The 25,227-nt window shown below is 43.2% G+C and overlaps 1 protein-coding gene across 2 annotated transcripts in view; it reads right to left on the bottom strand.

Annotated features, from left to right (window-relative positions):
* Positions 1–25,227, bottom strand: part of LOC138850936 (RNA polymerase II-associated factor 1 homolog) — a 60,563-nt gene that overhangs the window by 11,121 nt on the left and 24,215 nt on the right. For both annotated transcript variants that reach the window (XM_070085084.1, XM_053781144.2), the window contains exon 2: positions 1,802–2,072. In XM_070085084.1, the coding sequence (XP_069941185.1) occupies positions 1,802–2,018 (217 nt within the window). In that variant the 5' untranslated portion in view covers positions 2,019–2,072. The remainder of the gene's footprint in view (positions 1–1,801; positions 2,073–25,227) is intronic.

Raw genomic sequence — 25,227 nt, 5'->3', positions numbered from 1 at the left:
GAGCTTGCAGTTTTGCTAAGAGGCCCTGGTGCCACACCCGGTCGAAAGCACCAGCAATGTCCAGTTCTACTACTCAGCTGACTTTGGATTCATCCAGTGGCTGGTGCCACTTAGTGGAGAGGTTTAACAACAGATCAGCAGCGGAGTAACCATTCCTGAAGCCATATTGACGGTCACAAAGTAGTGAGTGGTAGTCAAAAAACTCTGTCATTTGTATTGAGATTATTGTCTCAAGGATCTTACCAGTGATTGACAGGAGTGACACTGGTCTGTAGTTGCTGATTTCTGTTCTGCTCTTCTTTTTGTGAACAGGGACTACATTTGCCTCTTTCCACAGAGATGGCCATTTACACTGTACTAGGCAGTGCTGAAAGATGCGAGTTAGAGGTGCTGCTAGCTGGTCTGGACATCTTCTCAGCAATCTTGGGCTCAACTTGTCTGGGCCCACAGCCTTTTCTTGGTCAAGCGATTTATGAAGGAAATGTACCTCCTCCTGCCTTATTGTCACAACTGACAGTTTTGACACAGTTCTTGCAGCTAGCCAAGGAGGGTCCCTTGCTGGAGCAGGAACTTGTATTTTGGGAGCAAAGTGTTCGGCAAAGAGGTCCGCTTTCTCTTGACTACTATTAGAGGTGGTCCCATCCTGTCGATTTAAAGGTGGAATGAGTTCATCAGGCAGATAACCTTGTCTGTCCTTGACCAGGGACCACCAGGTTTTGGAGCCTACCCTACCTGATGCTAGCTTTCTTTTTGTGTCCACCTCCCATTTAGCAATGGCCCACTTTTGAACGTCACCCATTTGCTCTTACTCACATTTTCTTTTAAGTTACCAGAACACATGACCTAATTCTTTTCCCTTCTTACTCCCGTTGTTCTGCTTCCCATCTTCATTCCCCCCCCTTCTCTCTCTCTCTCCTCATCCCTCCAACAGCACACTTCGGATATATCTAATTTACTCTTGGAGGGGTAGCCTCCCTTACCTCGCCGTCGCTCACCTTCCATCCCCTCCATCCCTCCCCTGGGTGGACTGTGGTCACCTCTGGTGTCAGCAGGAGTGACACCTCAGCTTTAGTCATTAATTATTGTGAGGTGGATAACTGCTATATCCAACTACCCAGCCCTCTGCTCCTGCCTCTGTGACGCACTCTCTCCCTCTCTCCCTACTTTCTCCCTCTCACTACTTTCTCTATTCCTCTCTCTCTCTCTCTCATTCCCAAGGTAGGGAAAATATCTCTGGCAACCTCATTCGTAAGGATTCCATTAAAAAAAGAAGCGCTATCCATCATTTTATCAGGAACTTCTTTCATGGATCAGATTTTTCTTTATTTAGCAGGAACGTAAGACAGAATTCCTTGCTCTCCCTTTCACAGGAAAATATTTTACAATGGAAAGTTTCGAGTTTCCCTGATAACAGTATTTTAATTACAACAAATCTCTTTAAAGTATGGTAAACACATTCTACAGATCAAGTCTTTATTTTGAGCTTTATCAAGTCATGACTTGAAGAAGCTCAACTCTAACTTTCTAAGAGGAGTGAGTTGATCCTACACCGGCAGTCTCCCACCATCACTGCATCACTGTCTTGCTAGAGGCGTGCCCACATCACTGCTCAGATGGCTCTCCGAGTTGCAGTATCCACACCATCCTTAAGAGCGAGCACTGTACTTCCCACCTCCAGGACACGTACATGTATCGTATTCGTTACCAATCACACATAATTAAGCAGCAGTTATTACAGTAATACACTTCTTACACACAACTCACCCGTACGTGATAATAAACATTCCGTGACGCCACTTACCTCTCCTATACGTGGCATCTGCCCTAGCCTGTGTCGTACCCAGTTGCACCTTGCGCCGCTGCACGGCTTGCGGCGTACCTTGCGGCGAGGACGGGGCCACGGCGTTACTTCGGCTTGAGCTAGACCTATGTCTGGTGGAGTAGGAGTAGGAGGCACTGGGGACAGTCTTGTACACCCTGTAGTACGAATGTGCACTCCTTGGCGTCGCCACCACCATCACAAGCGGTCCATTCTCCAGCACAAGCAGCGCTGCGCTCACCACCACCACCAACTTGTGGAAGAAGAGGGGTGAGAAAGAAATCAGTGAGGGGTGAGGGAAAAGCCAATGAGTTGGTTGAGAATTGAGGAAGGAGTCTTCGAGCGGTGAGGAGCGTGTAAGTACTGAGAAGAGGAGAGGAAGAGCTATGTTATGTAGAGCTTGTGGGAGATTATACTGAGTTGCGAGGTAGTTACCACGCACACATATAGGATATGAGGAAGGCAGGGATCAGTCAAGGATATAATGGAACCTGTATTAATGATACTCTGTATCCTTACAGGGAACAGAGAGAAAGGAGGAGGATACTGAGTACTGAGTAAGGAGACAGAGGGAAAGAGAAGGATGATGTCCGGAGTTTAATGGGGTCGTCAGGGAAAGTAGGATGAAAGACATTGAAGACAGTGAAGCAGAGAGAGTACACCATCATGGGAAACACAGAAAGGGGTAGGAAGAACCCAGAACGAGGAGAGAGACGTGGGGAAAAGAGGAAGCATTAGGAAGACAAGTACACGGAACGGAATGGGGAATAGAGAACGGGCAAGAACGCCATGACAGAGGGAAAGAGGAAAATGATTTTATTCCTGGTGAAAATAAATTTATTACCTCAGCAACAACATGCAAATTACATTCGTACGAGAAATCCTATAGGATTAAGCAAGTACCTATTTATAGCATCCTATGGAACTTGGCCTCCCATACTAGACGTCCTATGTGATTCAGCCTCTCCTATACAATGTCCTATGGAATTAAACTCTCCTATACAATGTCTTATGGAATTAAACTCTCCTATACAATGGCCTATGGAATTAAACACTCTCCTATATACAATGTCCTAATGCACACATTTTTTCTTATCAAAAGATAACAGAAAGTACAACCACAATGCTAATACATATTAATGAAATATCTCTATCCTCATCTCTATCACATAATATACAATAAGGGCGAGAAATGACAGGAAATATATCTGCCACCAGTAATGATGGAGAAGGAGCTACGTGTATGTGTGTGTGTGTGTGTGTGTGTGTGTGTGTGTGTGTATGTGTGTGTGTGTGTGTGTGTGTGTGTGTGTGTGTGTGTGTGTGTGTGTGTGTGTGTGTGTGTGTGTGTGTGTGTGTGTGTGTGTGTGTGTATGTGAAGGCAGAAACGACCTTACCAAGGACGTCATATGGTACGTGGATGAAAAACCGAGGTTGTCGACCTTTTGGTGTAGGCAACATAGTCCGGACTATGCTTCTGCAGCAGACAGACACGTAAATGAACATCTGTTCCACCTTTTGCCTTACAAAAAGAATTTTATAGTGGAACTACCTAATTACCACGTTGCTTTGTATATAAATTGTGAGGATTATTTTTGTATTGTTGAACGGTTTGGAAATAAATTCATTTTTTTTTTTTGCCTTTAGAAAAGGAGAGAGAGAGAGAGAGAGAGAGAGAGAGAGAGAGAGAGAGAGAGAGGAAGAGAGAGCCCAATATTGCTGAGAAGATGTGCAGACCAGCTAGCAGCACCTCTAACTCGCATCTTTCAGCACTGCCTAGTACAGTGTAAATGGCCCTCTCTGTGGAAAGAGGCAAATGTAGTCCCTGTTTACAAAAAGAAGAGCAGAACAGAAATTAGCAACTACAGACCAGTGTCACTCCTGTCAATCACTGGTAAGATCCTTGAGACAATAATCTCAAGACAAATGACAGAGTTTTTTGACTACCACTCACTACTTTGTGACCGTCAATATGGCTTCAGGAAAGGTTACTCCTCTGTTGATCTGTTGTTAAACCTCTCCAATAAGTGGCACCAGTCACTGGATGAATCCAAAGTCAGTTGTGTGGTAGCACTGGACATTGCTAGTGCTTTCGACCGGGTGTGGCACCAGGGCCTCTTAGCAAAACTTCGAGCACTGGGAATTGCAGGCTCTACGCTATGTCTCCTCAGTGATTACCTTCATGGTAGATCTCTAAGAGTAGTTCTCAATGGAACGGAATCAGCAAGACATCTTATTGGGGCAATGTTCCACAAAGAAGCGTGCTGGGACCATTGTTATGGCATGTCTACTTCAATGACCTTCTTCATCTCATCCCAGAATCCCATGCATATGCAGACGATTGTAAACTGACATTCATTTATCCAAGAGAAGAAATGCCAGCTGCTCTAAGCTACATCAATCACCCCAACCAGAAGGGATTGTCCTCACCCCCCCTATTGGCACCCATACCCAATTCTCCTGACCACCGAACTACCTTTCATCACCGAAACCCAGCCACCACCACTACATATAACTGTCCAGGACAAGATAAACACCAGTGATCATGACAGGAATCAGATGCTGTAGGATGTATGATATATGATGTTATACAACATAAAAGTTTTTAATGGGTAATAAGTCTCCATGCTAATTACATCCCACATACCCATGTATTGACCTATATAACACCCACACCTGCGTGCAGAGCTGAAAGGTAAAGTGAAGATCAAGCTCTTGTGGTACCCAGTTGCAAATAGGATACAGGCAGGATGGCAGTACAGTATACCTGTGGGACATGTAGAAAGGCTCTTGGGAAACAATCTAGAATCACATGCAACCTTTGCTTTTCAAAACATCATGTTACCTGTGCAAGAATAAACACTGCAACCAAAAATGACATCTATCTAGATAGGTGTTTCTGGATCTGCAACAGGGATGTGGAACTATGGATAGATATCAGGAAAGCACTCAGGAGGTTAATAAACAATAAACACGAGAAAAAGGAGGAACTATTGAATAGTCTACCTGGAATATATAGAGCATGGGAAGATAGGAGAGGAGTAAAGTCTAACACAGAGAATGCCCAGTCTACAACAACTGACCCAAAAATAAGCAGATACACACTAGAAAAAACACGGGAAACAAAAACAACAGCTAGTTCAGTGCCCAGCTTTAGGGCTGACCCAGACCCAGCCCCCAGCCATTGTGAAAATCTGGATTCAGTTAAAGACTCCTCCACAGCTACCAATGCCATATCCCCTAGTACAGATGTAGTAGTGGAGCCCTCCTCTGGAGTAGACTCTTCTGCAACCATCACAGTCATAGCCCCAGCCCCATCCCCCAGCCCCAGTGCTGACCCAGACCCAGCCCCCAGCCTTACTGCCAGCCCAGACTCTCCTAGGGACACTACCCAAACCACCACAAAAACAGTAAATATACAACCATCATTGCACAAGACCGTGGCCCACAGTACAGATGTTGGAGAGGAGTCTCCTTCCTCTACTGGGGAAAGTAGATGGAATCCAGGACGGGGTGGCCCTGGCTTGGATACTGAGGATTATAGTGCAGTCCCAGAACCTGCAGAAATTGACAACACACCTCCCAACAATTCTCAACCAAAGGTGAATTTGTGCAAATATTATGCTTGGGGCATCTGTAAGCATGGAATAACAGGGGAAAAAAATGGGACATGCAACTTTGACCATCCCAAAAAATGTAGCGACCTCCTGTCTAAAGGAGTGTGTCGCTCTTCTTCCTGTACTTTCTTTCACCCAAAAATGTGCCACTCCTCGGTCCTCCAGAAGCAGTGTTACAACATCGAGTGCCCTGCATACCATCTAAAAGGGACCAGGAGGCACAGACCCCACAGGACAAACAATAGTAGCTACGACTACCCAACTCCAGGTGATTTTTTAGTGGCAGGAAACGAAAAAAGAAAATGGAAGGAAATAACAAAAATAGTCCACCACCTTGGAGCCTTGTTGGACTGGAGGCGCAGCCAGTGGCCACCCATGGCCCTCCAGAATTACAACTACTGATGCCAATAACAAAATCCCCCCAACAAACACAGAATACAACCTCGTTCATATTTGCTAATATACAGGGCCTTAAGCCATCCACCAACAACAAAATACCTTTTATCAGTGGACTTCTAGTGGAGTCTAATGCAATGTTTGCAGCCTTCACAGAGACTCACACAAAAGATCACTTTGACAGTGAAATATGGATAAGTGGTTACAACCTTTTTAGATGCGACAGAAAAAACAGGCAACAAGGGGGGGTTGGCCTGTATGTCAAAGAGTCCCTTATCTGCACGGAGTTGCTGAACACCACAAATGAGGTAGTTGAAGTTCTATCAATAAAGATCGAGAACCAAAACCTAGTCATTGTGGTTGTATACAAGCCACCAGATACAACCTCCCAACAGTTCAAGGAACAGCTACTGAAAATCGATTACTGTTTGGAAAACCTTCCAGCTCCATCCCCAAACATCTTACTGCTTGGTGATTTCAACCTAAGGCATACAAAATGGAAAAATGTAGCAAATAATGTTATAGCTGAAACAATCCCCGGAGGTAGCGCAGATGAAAGGTCTCACACACATGAGCTACTAAGTCTCTGCGAAAAACACTCCTTAAGCCAGCAGATAGTGGAGCCAACAAGACTAGAAAACACACTTGACCTTATCTTCACAAATAATGAGGACCTGATAAGAGACATAAGAATATCAAAAACAACAAATTCCGATCACAATCTAATCGAAGTCCAGACGTACATGCATAGGGGTCCTGAACAGCAGAATGCATGTACCGGTGAAGGTGTCTTCACAAAATACAATTTCAACAACAAGAACATCAACTGGGACCAGGTAAACCATGTCCTAAACGAAACATGTTGGGAAGATGTCTTAAATGACATGGACCCAAACCAGTGCCTTGAAAGGATCAACTTCCTGGTAGCCGAAGCATGTTCTAGGCATATTCCCCTAAGAAAGAAGAAGAGCAGGAGTAAACTGGAGAGAAAAAGACGCTCCCTCTACAGAAGACGACGAAGAGTCACTGAGCTCCTCAGGAGTGCTAGAATATCTGATACACGAAAGGAGGCACTGACCAGGGAAGTGGAAACTATCGAACTTAAGCTAAATGACTCTTACAGGAACCAGGAGAGGCAGGAGGAGCTTAAAGCTATTAGTGAAATTGAAAGAAATTCAAAATATTTCTTTTCATATGCCAAAAACAAGGCAAATACCACATCTAGTATCGGGCCCTTACTCAGACAGGATGGGACTTACACAGATGACAACAAGGAAATGAGTGAAATATTGAAATCCCAGTACGACTCTGTGTTTAGTGAACCACTAATCGGTCTGAGGATCGACGACCCAAATGATTTCTTCATGAATGAGCCTCAAAACTCCATAAATGTATGCCAGATTTCCGACATTACCCTAACTCCGATAGATTTCGAAAAAGCCATTGACAACATGCCTATGCACTCAGCCCCGGGCCCAGACTCGTGGAACTCTGTTTTCATTAAGAACTGCAAGAAACCCCTCTCGCGTGCCCTAAGTACACTATGGAGGAGGAGCTTGGACATGGGTGAGATTCCACAGTCACTTAAAACAACGGATATAGCCCCGCTCCATAAAGGTGGCAGCAAAGCATTAGCTAAGAACTATAGACCAATAGCTCTGACGTCCCACATCATAAAAATCTTTGAAAGAGTGCTAAGAAGCAGGATTGCAAATCACCTGGATTCCCAAAATCTGCACAATCCAGGGCAACATGGGTTCAGGGCAGGTCGCTCCTGCCTCTCACAACTACTGGATCACTATGACATGGCCTTGGATGCACTGGAAGAAAATCAGAATGCAGATGTAATATACACAGACTTTGCAAAAGCATTTGACAAATGCGATCATGGTGTAATAGCCCATAAAATACGTGCTAAAGGAATAACTGGGAAAGTGGGGAGATGGATCTTCAACTTCCTAACAAATCGAACACAAAGAGTAGTGGTCAACAGAGTTAAATCGGAGGCTGCCATAGTGAAGAGCTCTGTTCCACAAGGCACAGTACTCGCCCCCATCTTATTCCTTATCCTCATATCAGACATAAACAGAGATATACACCACAGCACCGTATCATCCTTTGCGGATGATACTAGGATCTGCATGAGGCTGTCATCTGCTGAGGACGCGGTTAACCTCCAAGAAGATATAAACAAAGTTTTCCAGTGGGCGACGGTAAACAATATGATGTTCAATGAGGACAAATTCCAACTACTCCGTTATGGAAAACTGGAGGAGATAATAACTAGAACAGAGTATACTACTGACTCCGGCCATACAATAGAGCGGAAAAATAATGTAAGGGACCTGGGAGTAGTAATGTCTGAGGATCTCACTTTCAAGGATCACAACAGTGCCACGATCGCACGTGCAAAGAAAATGATAGGATGGATAATGAGAACTTTCAAAACGAGAGATGCCAAGCCCATGATGATCCTTTTCAAATCACTTGTTCTCTCTAGGCTGGAATACTGCTGTACATTAACATCTCCATACAAAGCAGGTGAAATCGCAGATCTAGAGAGTGTACAGAGATCCTTTACCGCACGTATAAGTTCTGTCAAGCACCTTAACTACTGGGAACGCTTGAAAGCACTTGACTTGTACTCGTTGGAACGCAGGAGGGAGAGATATATCATAATCTACACTTGGAAAATCTTGGAGGGAATGGTCCCAAATCTGCACACAGAAATCACTCCCTACGAAAGTAAAAGACTGGGCAGGCGATGCAAAATGCCGCCAATAAAAAGTAGGGGCGCCATTGGTACACTAAGAGAAAACACCATAAGTGTCCGGGGCCCAAAACTGTTCAACAGCCTCCCATCAAGCATTAGGGGAATTGCCAATAAACCCCTGGCTGCCTTCAAGAGAGAGCTGGACAGATACCTAAAGTCAGTGCCGGATCAGCCGGGCTGTGGCTCGTACGTCGGACTGCGTGCGGCCAGCAGTAACAGCCTAGTTGATCAGGCCCTGATCCATCGGGAGGCCTGGTCGTGGACCGGGCCGCGGGGGCGTTGATCCCCGGAATAACCTCCAGGTACAGTCCAGGTACAGCTAAGAGCTATATCAGCTTGGGGAAATAGATGGCAAGTAACATTTGTACCCGAGAAAACGCAAATGATGATCGTCTCTAGGCACCATGATGGTAATGCTGGTGCAGTAGTAAGGATGAATGGGAGGGTGTTGGCACCTGGAGAAGAAGTTGATATCCTTTGGGTGAAATTTGATTCCAAATTGACAATGAAGAACCATGTTGTAAATCTTGCAAACAAGGCAGCCAGGAAGCTTACAGCACTTCGCCGTATCTCGAATCTGCTTGACAGTAGGGGTTGCAAGATTCTGTACTAGGCACAAGTACGCTCACACCTTGAGTATGCTCCACTTTCTTGGTTTGCCTGCCCCCCTGTCATCTGCGACTGCTTGACAGAGTAGAGAACAAAGCAAGACGTCTCTTCTCTCGCCTGGACCCATCCTGGATAGATCTGTCATTTCAGCAGAGCCTTCAACACAGGAGGGATGTGGGTGGCCTTACTGTTCTGTACAAGGCCAATATTGTCAAAGTACCACACTTGGATCCACTTCGAGGACAGCGTGAAACAAGCTTTTATGTCGCAAGACGGGCAGAAAGCAGCAACTTCACTCTGGCTGTACCCTTCTCCAGAACACTCCATCTGAGATCATATATACCCAGTATGACTCGAGTGTGGAACAAATTCGTACAGGATAATGATGTCAACGAGATAAAGTCAGCTGATCAAATGAAAATGCTGGCCCACTGATGGCTCCAACTTCATCCTAACACCTACTTGTATGTCTCATAACAATAAAAAGGCACAGAGACAAAGAGTGAGCACTGGGGAGATAAAGGAAGGTATTAGGATAGGTAAGGGAAAGAAATGTAAGCACAGAGGAAAGGATAGTGAATGAGTATAGAGGTGTAGGAAAAAGGAAGGTCACAGAGGAACGGGTACAGGGAAAGGAAGAGAATGGTGGGGTACTTGCTGGTTAAGAGAGGGCTCGACACAAGGGATCATGAAAATGAAGGAAGCAGACAGATTTTTACCAAAGTGGGACAAGTCTATTTCTCAAGGACAACTCAAATATTTTCCCGGGGAGGGAAAGAGGCTAATAAAATGATAAACAACATTTCTGAGCACACTAAACAACTAAACACATACTACATGCACACTCGGCAAATATTGAAGAAAAACATTATCGTCGGCGAACATCAGTTCCCCCTCTAAAATATCGACACGACTTAAGGAACAAAATGGGTTGTGTAATATACTCGCTCATGTGCACAATATTCCGTGCACGTCGACACACACACACACACACACACACACACACACACACACACACACACACACACACACAGGGGATCAGGGAATACTTGTCAGGAAGACAGCAGCGAGTCATGGTACGTGGCGAGGTGTCAGAGTGGACACCTGTGACCAGCGGGGTCCCGCAGGGGTCAGTCCTAGGACCAGTGCTGTTTCTGTTATTTGTGAACGACATGACGGAAGAAATAGACTCTGAGGTGTCCCTGTTTGCAGATGACGTGAAGTTGATGAGAAGAATTCACTCGATCGAAGACCAGGCAGAACTACAAAGGGATCTGGACAGGCTGCAGACCTGGTCCAGCAATTGGCTCCTGGAGTTCAATCCCACCAAGTGCAAAGTCATGAAGATTGGGGAAGGGCAAAGAAGGCCGCAGACGGAGTACAGTCTAGGGGGTAAGAGACTACAAACCTCACTCAAGGAAAAAGATCTTGGGGTGAGTATAACACCAGGCACATCTCCTGAAGCGCACATCAACCAAATAACTGCTGCAGCACATGGGCGCCTAGCAAACCTCAGAACAGCATTCCGACATCTTAATAAGGAATCATTCAGGACCCTGTACACCGTGTACGTTAGGCCCAAATTGGAGTATGCGGCACCAGTTTGGAACCCACACCTAGCCAAGCACGTAAAGAAACTAGAGAAAGTGCAAAGGTTTGCAACAAGACTAGTCCCAGAGCTAAGAGGTATGTCCTACGAGGAGAGGTTAAGGGAAATCAACCTGACGACACTGGAGGACAGGAGAGATAGGGGGGACATGATAACGACATACAAAATACTGAGAGGAATTGACAAGGTGGACAAAGACAGGATGTTCCAGAGATTGGACACAGTAACAAGGGGGCACAGTTGGAAGCTGAAGACACAGATGAATCACAGGGATGTTAGGAAGTATTTCTTCAGCCACAGAGTAGTCAGTAAGTGGAATAGTTTGGGAAGCGATGTAGTGGAGGCAGGATCCATACATAGCTTTAAGCAGAGGTATGATAAAGCTCACGGTTCAGGGAGAGTGACCTAGTAGCGATCAGTGAAGAGGCGGGGCCAGGAGCTCGGACTCGACCCCTGCAACCTCAACTAGGTGAGTACAACTAGGTGAGTACACACACACAGTGTCATAATATTAATCCTTTCCTATCCGCTTATGTTCGTCTGTATATATAATATCATTTCAAATGGTGTTTCCTGTTTTTCTTCATCACTCCATTGCTCTTTGCTTTATTAAATTTAAAGTCAATATATTTCGCGAGGGGATCATTAAGGCTGCATGTCACCTGTATCTTATCAGTCAGAGATAATCTATTTCGTAATTCAGGAATTAACCTAAACTCTCAACATATATACACTGAGAGAAGTACATCCCTCGGTCTGTATATTGTTACCTTCACTCGATTAAAGGCAAAATATTTCACTTCGTTGCACTGAAATAGTTTGCTTGCAATTTTAAAACCATTGTTGCGTGTTTTATTCGACTGAAAAACATTTTTTGAATCACGATTATTTTCTTCCTTCTTGGTTGTAAACAGATGGGTGTCATTTTATGGTTGTTCTTCATGCGGTTAATATGTAAACAGGTGGGTGTCACCTTATAGTTGTTGTTCATGTGGTTAATATGTAAACAGGCGGGTGTCACCTTATGGTTGGTGTTCACGCGGTTAATATGTAAACAGGTGGGTGTCACCTTATGGTTGTTGTTCATGCGGTTAATATGTAAACAGGTGGGTGTCACCTTATGGTTGTTGTTCACGCGGTTATGTAAGCAGGTGGGTGTCACCTTATGGTTGGTGTTCATGCGGTTAATATGTAAACAGGTGGGTGTCACCTTATGGTTGGTGTTCATGCGGTTAATATGTAAACAGGTGGGTGTCACCTTATGGTTGTTGTTCATGCGGTTAATATGTAAACAGGTGGGTGTCACCTTATGGTTGTTGTTCATGCAGTTAATATGTAAACAGGTGGGTGTCACCTTATGGTTGGTGTTCACACGGTTAATATGTAAACAGGTGGGTGTCACCTTATGGTTGGTGTTCAAAGGGTTAATATGTAAACAGGCGGGTGTCACCTTATGGTTGTTGTTCATGCGGTTAATATGTAAACAGGTGGGTGTCACCTTATGGTTGTTGTTCATGCGGTTAATATGTAAACAGGCGGGTGTCACCTTATGGTTGTTGTTCATGTGGTTAATATGTAAACAGGTGGGTGTCACCTTATGGTTGTTGTTCATGCGGTTAATATGTAAACAGGTGGGAGTCACCTTATGGTTGTTGTTCACGCGGTTAATATGTAAACAGGTGGGTGTCACCTTATGGTTGGTGTTCACGCGGTTAATATGTAAACAGGTGGGTGTCACCTTATGGTTGGTGTTCACGCGGTTAATATGTAAACAGGCGGGTGTCACCTTATGGTTGTTGTTCATGCGGTTAATATGTAAACAGGCGGGTGTCACCTTATGGTTGGTGTTCACGCGGTTAATATGTAAACAGGCGGGTGTCACCTTATGGTTGTTGTTCATGCGGTTAATATGTAAACAGGCGGGTGTCACCTTGTGGTTGGTGTTCACGCGGTTAATATGTAAACAGGCGGGTGTCACCTTATGGTTGGTGTTCACGCGGTTAATATGTAAACAGGTGGGTGTCACCTTATGGTTGTTGTTCACGCGGTTATGTAAGCAGGTGGGTGTCACCTTATGGTTGGTGTTCATGCGGTTAATATGTAAACAGGCGGGTGTCACCTTATGGTTGGTGTTCACGCGGTTAATATGTAAACAGGTGGGTGTCACCTTATGGTTGTTGTTCATGCGGTTAATATGTAAACAGGTGGGTGTCACCTTATGGTTGGTGTTCACGCGGTTAATTTATAAACAGGTGGGTGTCACCTTATGGTTGGTGTTCATGCGGTTAATATGTAAACAGGCGGGTGTCACCTTACGGTTGGTGTTCACGCGGTTAATATGTAAACAGGCGAGTGTCACCTTATGGTTGTTGTTCACGCGGTTAATATGTAAACAGGTGGGTGTCACCTTATGGTTGTTGTTCACGCGGTTAATATGTAAACAGGCGGGTGTCACCTTATGGTTGGTGTTCACGCGGTTAATATGTAAACAGGTGGGTGTCACCTTATGGTTGGTGTTCATGCGGTTAATATGTAAACAGGCGGGTGTCACCTTAATGTTGGTGTTCATGCGGTTAATATGTAAACAGGTGGGTGTCACCTTATGGTTGGTGTTCACGCGGTTAATATGTAAACAGGTGGGTGTCACCTTATGGTTGGTGTTCACGCGGTTAATATGTAAACAGGTGGGTGTCACCTTATGGTTGGTGTTCATGCGGTTAATATGTAAACAGGTGGGTGTCACCTTATGGTTGGTGTTCATGCAGTTAATATGTAAACAGGTGGGTGTCACCTTATAGTTGGTGTTCATGCGGTTAATATGTAAACAGGTGGGTGTCACCTTATGGTTGTTGTTCATGCGGTTAATATGTAAACAGGCGGGTGTCACCTTATGGTTGGTGTTCATGAGGTTAATATGTAAACAGGTGGGTGTCACCTTACGGTTGGTGTTCACGCGGTTAATATGTAAACAGGTGGGTGTCACCTTACGGTTGGTGTTCACGCGGTTAATATGTAAACAGGCGGGTGTCACCTTATGGTTGGTGTTCATGCGGTTAATATGTAAATAGGCGGGTGTTACCTTATGGTTGGTGTTCATGCGGTTAATATGTAAACAGGCGGGTGTCACCTTATGGTTGGTGTTCATGCGGTTAATATGTAAACAGGTGGGTGTCACCTTATGGTTGGTGTTCATGCGGTTAATATGTAAACAGGCGGGTGTCACCTTATGGTTGGTGTTCATGCGGTTAATATGTAAACAGGTGGGTGTCACCTTATGGTTGGTGTTCATGCTGTTAATATGTAAACAGGCGGGTGTCACCTTATGGTTGGTGTTCATGCGGTTAATATGTAAACAGGTGGGTGTCACCTTACGATTGGTGTTCACGCGGTTAATATGTAAACAGGTGGGTGTCACCTTACGGTTGGTGTTCACGCGGTTAATATGTAAACAGGCGGGTGTCACCTTATGGTTGGTGTTCATGCGGTTAATATGTAAATAGGCGGGTGTCACCTTATGGTTGGTGTTCATGCGGTTAATATGTAAACAGGTGGGTGTCACCTTATGGTTGGTGTTCATGCGGTTAATATGTAAACAGGCGGGTGTCACCTTATGGTTGGTGTTCATGCGGTTAATATGTAAACAGGTGGGTGTCACCTTATGGTTGTTGTTCATGCGGTTAATATGTAAACAGGCGGGTGTCACCTTATGGTTGGTGTTCATGCGGTTAATATGTAAACAGGTGGGTGTCACCTTATGGTTGGTGTTCACGCGGTTAATATGTAAACAGGTGGGTGTCACCTTATGGTTGGTGTTCATGCGGTTAATATGTAAACAGGCGGATGTCACCTTATGGTTGGTGTTCACGCGGTTAATATGTAAACAGGCGGATGTCACCTTATGGTTGGTGTTCACGCGGTTAATATGTAAACAGGCGGGTGTCACCTTATGGTTGGTGTTCATGCGGTTAATATGTAAACAGGCAGATGTCACCTTATGGTTGGTGTTCACGCGGTTAATATGTAAACAGGCGGATGTCACCTTATGGTTGGTGTTCACGCGGTTAATATGTAAACAGGCGGATGTCACCTTATGGTTGGTGTTCACGCGGTTAATATGTTCGAATATTGTACTCTTGCTCATCTTTGTCTTCAAATTATTATCATTTGTGTTAGTTTTATAGTTGGATACAAAGGTGTACTTCCCACAGTAAAGAAGAAAAGACAAGTACACGGAAGGTTATGTCAAATATTGGCATGATATATTAGGTATTGTCTTGAAACTTTACATTAAACGTAAAGTTGTCACAGTAAGAACTTGCTTTGGCACAATCTTTACTTCATTACAGCTTTAAAATTGTCATTATCTGTTTTTATAACACTGTGATTGAAATGTGAAAAATATATATTTGATCTCATTTTGGAAAGCCTCCTTTGCATATTTTCAAACTTTATGAAGGTAAGACGAAATGATTTAACCTCATCCAATGGAGATGATATTCTAGGTTATCCTGACATTGCTACTGATGTATGTGTGTGTGTGTGTGTGTGTGTGTGTGTGTGTGTGTGTGTGTGTGTGTGTGTGTGTGTGTGCGTGCGCGAGCGTGATGGAATATGAGCATATATACAATTCAAGCACTGCAGAAGTAATTGTTATTCATGTTTTTGCAAATGTGGTAATCATAAGAACCCAGCCCATGCCCAGGGACATACAAGGTCCCAACCATGCTGGTGGACACGCCAACACCGAGCAGTGTTACAACAGTGACAATTTGTTGAGTAAGACAACACTCAGATATCATTAATTGTTTATTAAATATCTTTATCGTACTTAAGTGTTGTCCATGTGTCCCTGTGAACACGAACTTACAACACCAAAGAACAGGAATAAACGAATAGATGAACGCATTATCGAGAAACTACAGAACGGATGGAGTTTGAATCCATGCAAGGGGAGTTTTTAAACTCCCAGGTCAGTGCGTTAACCACTAGAAAAAAAAACTTAATCGGAAAGAATTTGATTCTTTTATGTTAGTTTTAAAATCCAGGTGTCGATTCCCTCACCTTCCCTTCACGACAATTTCCCCAAATGCATCAAGATATACTTACATATTTTACCATAAAACCCAAAGAGGGGATGCCTTGATTCTGGTGAAGCGTCCTTGATTATGAAAAATAACTACCCTTTGTTTCCTTGAATCAAATCTCAGCAGTTCTCATTCTCTTATTATTATCATTAGGAAGAACTAAACCCTTACGGGCTTAGTTCTTCCTAATGATAATACTAAATTTCCAGGGAAAATAATTTATTAGGAGTTATTTGATTCTGTTGTGTGTGTATATTAAGATCAATATGTTGATTCCATCCCCTGAATCTTGCTCCATCCCCCCCCACCATCCCCAACACAGCGGATATTATAAAGGTTAAGGTGAACAGCCAGTCTGGACGAGCCAAAGGTCAAGGCGAAGAGGCAGCCTGGTGTGGAGAAGGGAAACGGTGGAGCAGAGTTAGTGGATGTCACGAAAACACCTTTGCAACACTAGAACATTTTACTGGAAACGTCTCGCCCTTAATGAAAATTTCTAGTAATGCACAGGTATCTTGTGTTCTGTTGATACATATGCTGTACATCATGTTCCAGCAACCTGGGTCTGTGGAGTTGGGATGGAGATGTCAGGAGGAGGTGTAGGTGGAGTAGGAAGAGGAAAAAGAGAAGGAAGATGAAGAGGAGAAGATAGAGGGAAGTATGTAAGAGGAAGGGGGGGTAAGGTGTGGCGGAATAGATGGGTAAGAAGAGGAGGCTGAGGGAGGTGGGTTGTAGTGAGAGGGATGGGTAAAGGGAGGTAGAAGTATGAAACAATGGGGACCAGACCGCCAGGAACACTGTTCTGATTTCTTTTCATTATTAAAAATAGAGAGCTGAAGGATAGTTACACAAGCCTCGAGGGGGTCGACAAGGAAGGAAAATAGCAGCTGAATTACATCCATGAGCTCTAAGCGATGTTAACATCACCAAATTAGTTGTAACAACATAAGAGTAGGACACTGTAATAGGACTACTGGCCCTGAAACGTAGTCTCTGTTCACACCCAGCCATTTCCTTTCATAAATTTGTCTAACCAATTCTGTTTAAGTATTTTCTTCAGTGGCGACACTTGGCAGTTTCCTCAAGTGATTTCTAAGTCGAATAGCAAAAACTATGGAATCCCAGCAACCTATGATATTTCTCAGCAAACGGGACCAGCAGTGTGAGTTAATGTCACCAGCTAGAGTTTATATAATCCACAAGGTCTTGCCCCTCCCTGCCAGATCTCAAAAATTAGACACGAGTAAACCATATTAGTCGCTCCTGCTGACAGGAGTAACCTGATATCTGACACATGCATGACAGATGAATGATTGCATACTCTTCTGAACAAACAATATAAAAGTGGGAAAACCGTTGCGCTTTTGAAAGAGACGAAAAAACTTGAACAATACGTACCTGGCATTTTTTTTTCCGCTCGAGATAGATATCGGAAGAAAAATACCGATAGCTGAGTACAGATTATACAGGTTATGAGCATTGAGTGAGGCATGAGGAAGGTGAAATATGTATGATAAATACAAAAACACAATAATACTGGAACACTATTACTTGCCTACGGACTCATGGTAGGCTGGTTCTACTACTGCCCAACCACTTTTACTCATGCATGTTTTTAGTTTATTTTTGAAGCTACTTTAAATATTTGCATAAATGATACTTAGCAGTTTGTTCCACCCATGGAACAAATTTCATTTCAGTGTCCTCTCTAAATCTGAATTTATCTAACTTGTTGTGACTTTTGTCTTCTCCAGATGTTTTAAAAACAGTAATAATAATAATAATAATAATAATAATAATAATAATAATATTATTATTATTATTATTATTATTATTATTATTATTATTATTATTATTACTACATATCACTTCTGCTAATCCATATTATTTAAATAACACAATCATTCTCCAAGGTTATGACATTTTTTTGTGATCCTTTGCTAGGAAAACGACATTTCGAATATATTTTTTATACTGTGAATACAATGAAAGGAGCTGTGTGTATGTACTCTTGAAGGAGAGTTTATCTCAGTATATATAAACTTAGAGTTTACTTTTATCCCTGTATTGAGGATTAAGTATCCTTGTCTTGTCTGGTGGTGTACCGATGACATGTAGTTTTAATGACCCTCGTGAAGTCGATAGGGTTCAAACCCAATAAATAAAGAAAACGAGAGTGACTACGAGGTACAATCGGTTAGACTAGGATAAAAAGAATCGACACGTGTACATTTAAAGTATATGACATAGTTTTTTTTAGCATTTGTATTGATTTTTAACAAACTTCATTATTTCAGCTTGTTAATATATCTTTTTATAATAAGCTTGTTATATGATGGTTTATATATAATAGTAATATTATGCAATATCTGGTGACGCTGAATGATCACGATGAATTGACCTGTCAATAAGCTCCTTTTTACAAGAGAAAGTTGTATATGTGTATGTGTCACTTCCTGGTATTTGGAAAACATTTTACAAAGTCAGCCAGATGTTGAAAGCTTGGTATTAAAAGAAACCATTTGATATGGACCATCACATCCAATCCATGCCAGGGAACTTAATTCTTCTTCTTCTTCTTCTTGATTCACCGGTAATCTCCCTGGCCGGGCCTTTTCCAAGTGGTGGCCCGGCTTTAGCTCCCTGTCTAGGGAGTGTCCGAGACCTAAGTCTCCCATGGGAGGAGGCACAAGTACTCTCTCATCTTTGGAACCAACTGTCCCGAGGCCTAGCCACAATCCCCGCCCTCACGGGGCTCGTAGGGAGAAGCTAGGCCTCTCTGGTCTGCCATCCCCACCCCAAGGGGGCTAATGGGAATGACAGTCTTGTGAGCTGCAAGCTCGGACTCAGGCGCCTACCCTACCCTAGAAGAATTAGGCATGGTGTCGATATTAACTTAATGTTACAATAATTGTGATATCTTAGTTGAGAACTTTATTTTCAAATACTTTACCATATCGATGTGGTTATTTTTTTTTATTTGTAACGGGACTTTATGAGTATCAGCCTCCTTGCTTATCCTGTTTTTTCTTTCTCTTCCCTTTATTTAATTTTTATTAGATTACTCTGTAGTGATGGAGAAAACTTAATAAAAAAAACTAAGTAATGATAATCTGTGTCTGTTAGAACGAAGCTCACGCAGCCGCTGAACTTTCAGTGGAGTAATTGACTATATCTTCATTTCCTTATTGAAGGCTCCAATCTCAGGCTGAAAGATTTCAACACTAATATTCACCTCGTACGAAGGAAAATGACAGGGAAAAGAAAAATAGCTTTCGTTCTAATATGTAACTATCATGTATAATATGGTAGCAGGTGATGTTTCCTGGGGTCTGGAGTTTTGAGACACTCTGATCGCGGGTTCTGTCCTCGCCCGTGGTATGGGATGTTTCCTAATTGCTATTAATAATGTAGACCGTTTGCCTATTTCCCAGTTCTGTAGGTTTTTTCCTGTCTATTATGTCCGTCCATTCTACAGAGCTCCCATCTCCTCGGGACTTTTCCTCATTTTTCTGGTACCTTGTGTCTCCTTTCCTTGCTCACCCCGACGCCCCTAAACCCCCTTCTACACGCGCAGCCACCAACTTCCAACTTTAGGTTCACATTTCCGATATAAAGTTTTGAGGTATTGATCCCAAGGGTTTTATTTGACAGGAACTTTCCTAATCTATTTCGATTCAAGAATCCCCGAGTTCTGGAAGTACAGTGAGGGAGTGAGGGGAGAGAGTGAAAGGAATTTATGGAGGGGGTGAGGGAAGAGGGTGAAAACATTTGAAAGGGGGTGAGGAAAGATGGGAAGGGCGAGGGGAAGGAAAGGAAGAGACCGGATGAGGAGAGAGGGGAGCAAGGAGAGAGAGTGAAGAAAAGGAGTGAGGAAGGGAAAGATGCGAAACAAGGGGGGATAAAGGAGGGCGAATGAAGGAGAAATGAAAGGTGGTGGCAGCAATAGAGGAAAAGGGGACGAAGAACAATGTGGTGGAGCCGCTAAGAATTTTGTGGACAATAAAGAAGTTTAGCCTCTTACAGAAGTACGTGAGAACACTGGGCAGCTTCTGAGATCTCGGGGAATCCAACGGAAACAAGTCACATTGTTTAGTTTACTGGGTTATCCTGGAATAAATTTATATGATGCACTTCATATGTACCCATAATATATATGTGCCCTCAAGAATACTGTAAAAAAAATTGTATGTTATGCACCTAGAGCCTATATAAAAACTCGCTGGATGTGTTGAAGGGAGAGTTAGGGAAGGGCTGGAAGATACTTTATTTTAACAAAATTGGATGCATCAACAATGTCCTGCAACCCTTATAACCTCCATTCTCTCATATAAATTACTCAATATAAAAAAAAGGCTATTTTAAAATTGGAATGACTAAATGTGAGTTCGTGTTCCACGGATGAAAAAAATTCCAGTTGATTGTATACGTTGCGAATGAAAAGAAGCCGGACGTCCTAGCTCTAGGTACAGCAAGATTAAAGGAGAGTAGGATAATATGAGAGGGAAGAGGTAAATGGGGTTAAACTGAGGTCATCTGAAAGTGAGGGAAGAGAAAATGGAGAGGAAGGGGACGGAAGAGAAAATGGAAAAGAAGGGAACCGTAGATGATGAGAAAGTGAAGGAGAAAACGGGAAAAGAAACGGAGGAATAGGAGACGAAAAAGGAGTAGACGATAAAGGAGACAGAGGAGGAAGCTGGTAAATATTAATAGGTTTGGAACTTGGCTTTTGTTTAGACTTAGTCGATGTGACTGTAGAAAGGTGAAGGACATGCAGATGAGTCTGTGGAAAGGTGAAGGACACGCAGATGAGTCTGTGGAAAGGTGAAGGACACGCAGATGAGTCTGTGGAAAGGTGAAGGACACGCAGATGAGTCTGTGGAAAGGTGAAGGACACGCAGATGAGTCTGTGGAAAGGTGAAGGACACGCAGATGAGTCTGTGGAAAGGTGAAGGACACGCAGATGAGTCTGTGAGGAGGTGAAGGACACGCAGGCGAGTCTGTGCGGAGATGAAGAACACTGTGATGAAGCAGAGGAGGACAGGGGAGAAGTGGAGAGAAGGAACAGGTGATTGTGACGCTGGTTAGAGAGAGATCAGCGTTGGTGCTGAGATGGATACACGGCTGCTGAAGGGATACTGAAGACGGTGCTTAGAGAACACAGCTTCTGAGAAAAGATTTTTTTTCCCTTTGTAAAATTGGATACTTCCTCAATGTACTGCTTCCCTATTCTACATGATAATCACATACTGAGAACAAAAACTAGCTATGTTTCCACAGAGGATGGGTTTCACGCATAGTGTTGAAATCCGTCAGCTTGAGTTGGCAGACTTCAGTACAGGAATGAGCATATCACCAGGTATAGCACTATCTACGGGAGCTTTAAGACTTCATTCCAGAAGAGCTGGAGCTATTATTACTTGTGAATTACCATTTCTCGGAAGGCCTATCCTATGGAAAGGATGGGTGTTGCAGGTGGGGGCCTTTGGGGAGGGGCAGGTGATAGGGTTTTACGAAGGACGGACAGATGGATCTGAGAAGTGGGAGGGATAGGGGCGGTGGCTCATGCGTCCTTGGAGAGGTGGAAAGACCACTCTCACTGAGATCACGAGGTGACTCCTGCCCCCTAACCAACCTCGCCTACATCGCTTAGTAAAGGACTTCCGTTGCCTGGACGTCGTGACCACGCCAGCAGGAGTCGACTCCCTCATCCTAGCCCAGTGTGTATCCACTGTCCTTATTGCTTATTCCCTCTTTGTTTCAGCATCGTTTTTTTTCTTGTATGATACTTAGCAGTCCTGAATATCTTGTATATTTTCAATTGTCCGTGTTTAACATATAGGTAAATAATTGTTGTGGGACAGAGAGGGAAATTTTACACGTCTCAGTTTGCAAAATTTACAACACTTTAAAAGTGTCCTTAATGAAATAATCTATGAGTTACAGGTGTATCTTTACCCGACGTAATTATAAGTAAAAAGACAACAGCAAAAAAAAAAAAAAAGAAAAAAAAAAGAAATTAGGAATCTCGTCAGGAGAAAACCAGTAAAATTCAAAGAGAAAAAAGTAAGCCTCCCCGCAGGGTCTTACGAGTTTAAAACCCGTCAAAAAAACGTTTGAAGTGTCAAAAAAATTGTCGTTATGCCAACACGAGAAAACGAAAGTAAGATTTTCAGGTGAAAATGAGTGGCATTCGTGAAAAAATTAGTCTCAGTCATGAGGAAAAATGCGTTGCATTCGTGAAATAAGTAACATTCGTGAGACAATAAGTGGCATTCGTGAGAGAATATGAATAGGATTCGTCAGAACATGAATGACAGTTCCTGTGAAAATGAGATTGGCATTCTAGCAGTGGAAAGCGAGAGTGATGGAGGTGGGGCGCGGCGGGGCGCGGCGGGGCAGGGTGAAGGGAGGGTACGATGGGGGACAGGCTAGAGGTCGCCGGAAGCCTTCAGGGCGTGGTGGTGCATGGCCGTAACCGAGCTGAAGTCTTTGTTTTTTATTTGTCAGCTAATAAATCAGATCCTTCCCGAGGGAGCATCGCCGAGAGGGCATATCGTGGCATCAACCTTGATGCCGATGAAGAGCTCTGGATCCGAGGATTTGAACTTCCTTACCATCCATTCCCCATGCTCTTTGTGACCCATATGCGTTTAACGCTTCCACAAGAATATTACACCGGCCGTCTCACACCAGGTAGCGTGACCCACAAAAGATGAAATATATTCACCATCATTCACTCCATCACTATCTTGCCAGAGACGCGCCGATACTCTAGTTCAAATGCCCCTCCAAACTGCAAATATCCCCACCCCTCTTTGAGAATAAAGTCACAGTTTTTTCCATCTCGAAGACTCAAGTCCAGCTAACTGCTGGACTGACATGCAACAGCATGTCAGGTTATAAAAACCACTTGCTTCCACTCCTAACATGCTTGCTCGATGTCTACGCCCGTCATATACAAAACCATCTTTACCCCCCTCCCTCCTACATTTCCCAGGGCGACCCCTACTCCACCTTCTTTCCAATACAGATTTATGCATACTCCAAGTCATCATATTTTGCTCTGCTCTTTCTAAATGTCTAAACCACCTCAACAACTCCTCCTCAGCCTTCTGGATAATTATTTTAGTATCCCACCACCTACTAATTTCCAAACTACGAATTCTCTGAATAATATTTAAACCAGACATTGCCCTCAGACATTCCATATCCACTGCCTCCAGTCTCCTCCTCCTCATTGCAACATTCACAACCCCAAAATTCCATGTTGCTACTAGAACACTGATTATTCTCCTGAAGAATTTTATGGCATCAAACAATAACAATAGGTAAGCAAATCAACATTTCACCAAAAATTTGTTTCTCAATATATAATAAGAAATAATTATCGGAGAGTAAATGATGGGTTCGCGTTAAGGCCAAGATGCCTCCGCGTCCTCTACTGATGCGCACATGATCACTGCACAAGATTAAATCCTGTATATGAGATTCAATATTCATTGATCAATGCTTGCATTAATATTCCTCTACCGAATGCCTAATTCGTGAAATTAACACTCTCATTTTCTCTCTCTCTATATATATATGTTTCTCTATTTTACATGAGCAATAATGTATGTGTGCATGTATGTGTGTGTGGTCATTAACTACAACACACGCACGCGCGGGCGTGCACACACAAGCACGAGTAGCCAAGGGTGATCATGCCCTCCTTAAACCCTGAACTTTACACACAATGCATAAAAAAGGCAGTCATTGTTAAACTTAGAAATTACCCCCCCCCCATCCCCACATCCCACGTTTTCTCAAGAGTTAATTTCTTCGAAGCGCCAGACCTTGTACCGAATGTCAAATACAACTAACTACTTGGAACACCTTTGAATACAGGTTCTTTGATGAGATGCAGCTCGTGGATTACCTGGAGTTTGTGTTTCATGGGAAGCTCCTTACCAAAGGATCTCCGGACCTGACCACTGCCGGGGCTAGAGGGTAAACAGCTACAAAGCAATTATTGTAATCATGAACCGTAAGGGTTGTACAGCATCTGGACAATTTGAGGCTTTTCGGATTCATCATGAGTCCTGCTCCAGCATGATTTCCTCATACATCATATCACCAAACATTGAAACAAGGTGTTTGGTAACATGGTCCTCTGTGTACATCAGTCTGATCGTCATAATGGACAACTTATGAAGAAAATCGCAATTTGCTAATAATTGTGATTTATCTAAGGATTGCGTCATTTTCTGAAAAAACTTTATCAGGAACATAATGAAGCTCAGGTTCTAAGGAACAAATTCAGAAGCGTTACAGGTGATTTATATTCTAAAGCTGTCTGTTACAAAATATGTGTAAGAATGGTATATAATACCGACAAGATGAAATTAAGACACATGTGCAACATACCCAGATGTTGCACATGTGTCTTAATTTCATGTTACAAAATAACATAAAACAATGCAATGATAGGTACACTAATTATAAGTTGTAAAGGGATATCATTTATTTGAAAATCAGTAAATGATGTGGGTTCGGAACTCAGAACCTTTTTCAGTGGACTCCGTCATTTCTTTCCAGTTGACATACAAAATAAATTTAATTATAATAATGAATATAACAGTTTTTACTTATTAACTGATACATATATTCACGTGAATGCAAAATTACACATCGCGTATTTTCAGCAAACTCGAAGAGGAAATATGTAAATATACCTATGAACACTTGAGAAGTTGAAAATTAGATCAGATCAGATCATCAAACTGTACAACTAACTTCTCTCAAAGAAATTCCTTTAAAATTGGAGATATATGGCTGGAAATTTATTGCTGTGAGATTTAACACAAACCTGGTGGTTAGGACCCAACATGGATGAGTTGGTTTATTTCCAACAGGAATGAAGTGAAAGACACAGCTTGCAGAACAAGCATTTATTTGGACAACGTTTCGCTCTGTACATAGAGTTCAACGTCATTCCTCTCAAAACTTGTGCTACATCTCGCCTTTGCCTTCAATGTCCCACTTTCTGGCTAGCTAAAGATTCGAGCAAGATAAAAACGCTTCACCTAGACCTTTCAATTACAAATGTTACTCAAATGATCAAACATTGAATTACTCACTCGCTAAAACTAATTAAAATCATGGCGGTTGTTTGCAGGTGGCGTAGCTGAATTCCCCGAAGGTCGCAGTAGAAAGGGTAAGACCAAGCCCTGTCATCCCCAGCCCATGCATACCCACACCAGCCCCACCCAAGCCTTCCGTCACGATAATCCCCCACTCCTCATCCCCGGGCGGCCCCGCGCGCTGCCACACCCCAA

This window comes from Cherax quadricarinatus, chromosome 15 (genome assembly GCF_038502225.1).
Source record: "Cherax quadricarinatus isolate ZL_2023a chromosome 15, ASM3850222v1, whole genome shotgun sequence".
NCBI lineage: Eukaryota > Metazoa > Arthropoda > Malacostraca > Decapoda > Parastacidae > Cherax > Cherax quadricarinatus.
The sequence above is the reverse complement of the archived record's forward strand: the minus strand, read 5'-3'. Positions and strand labels throughout refer to the sequence as shown.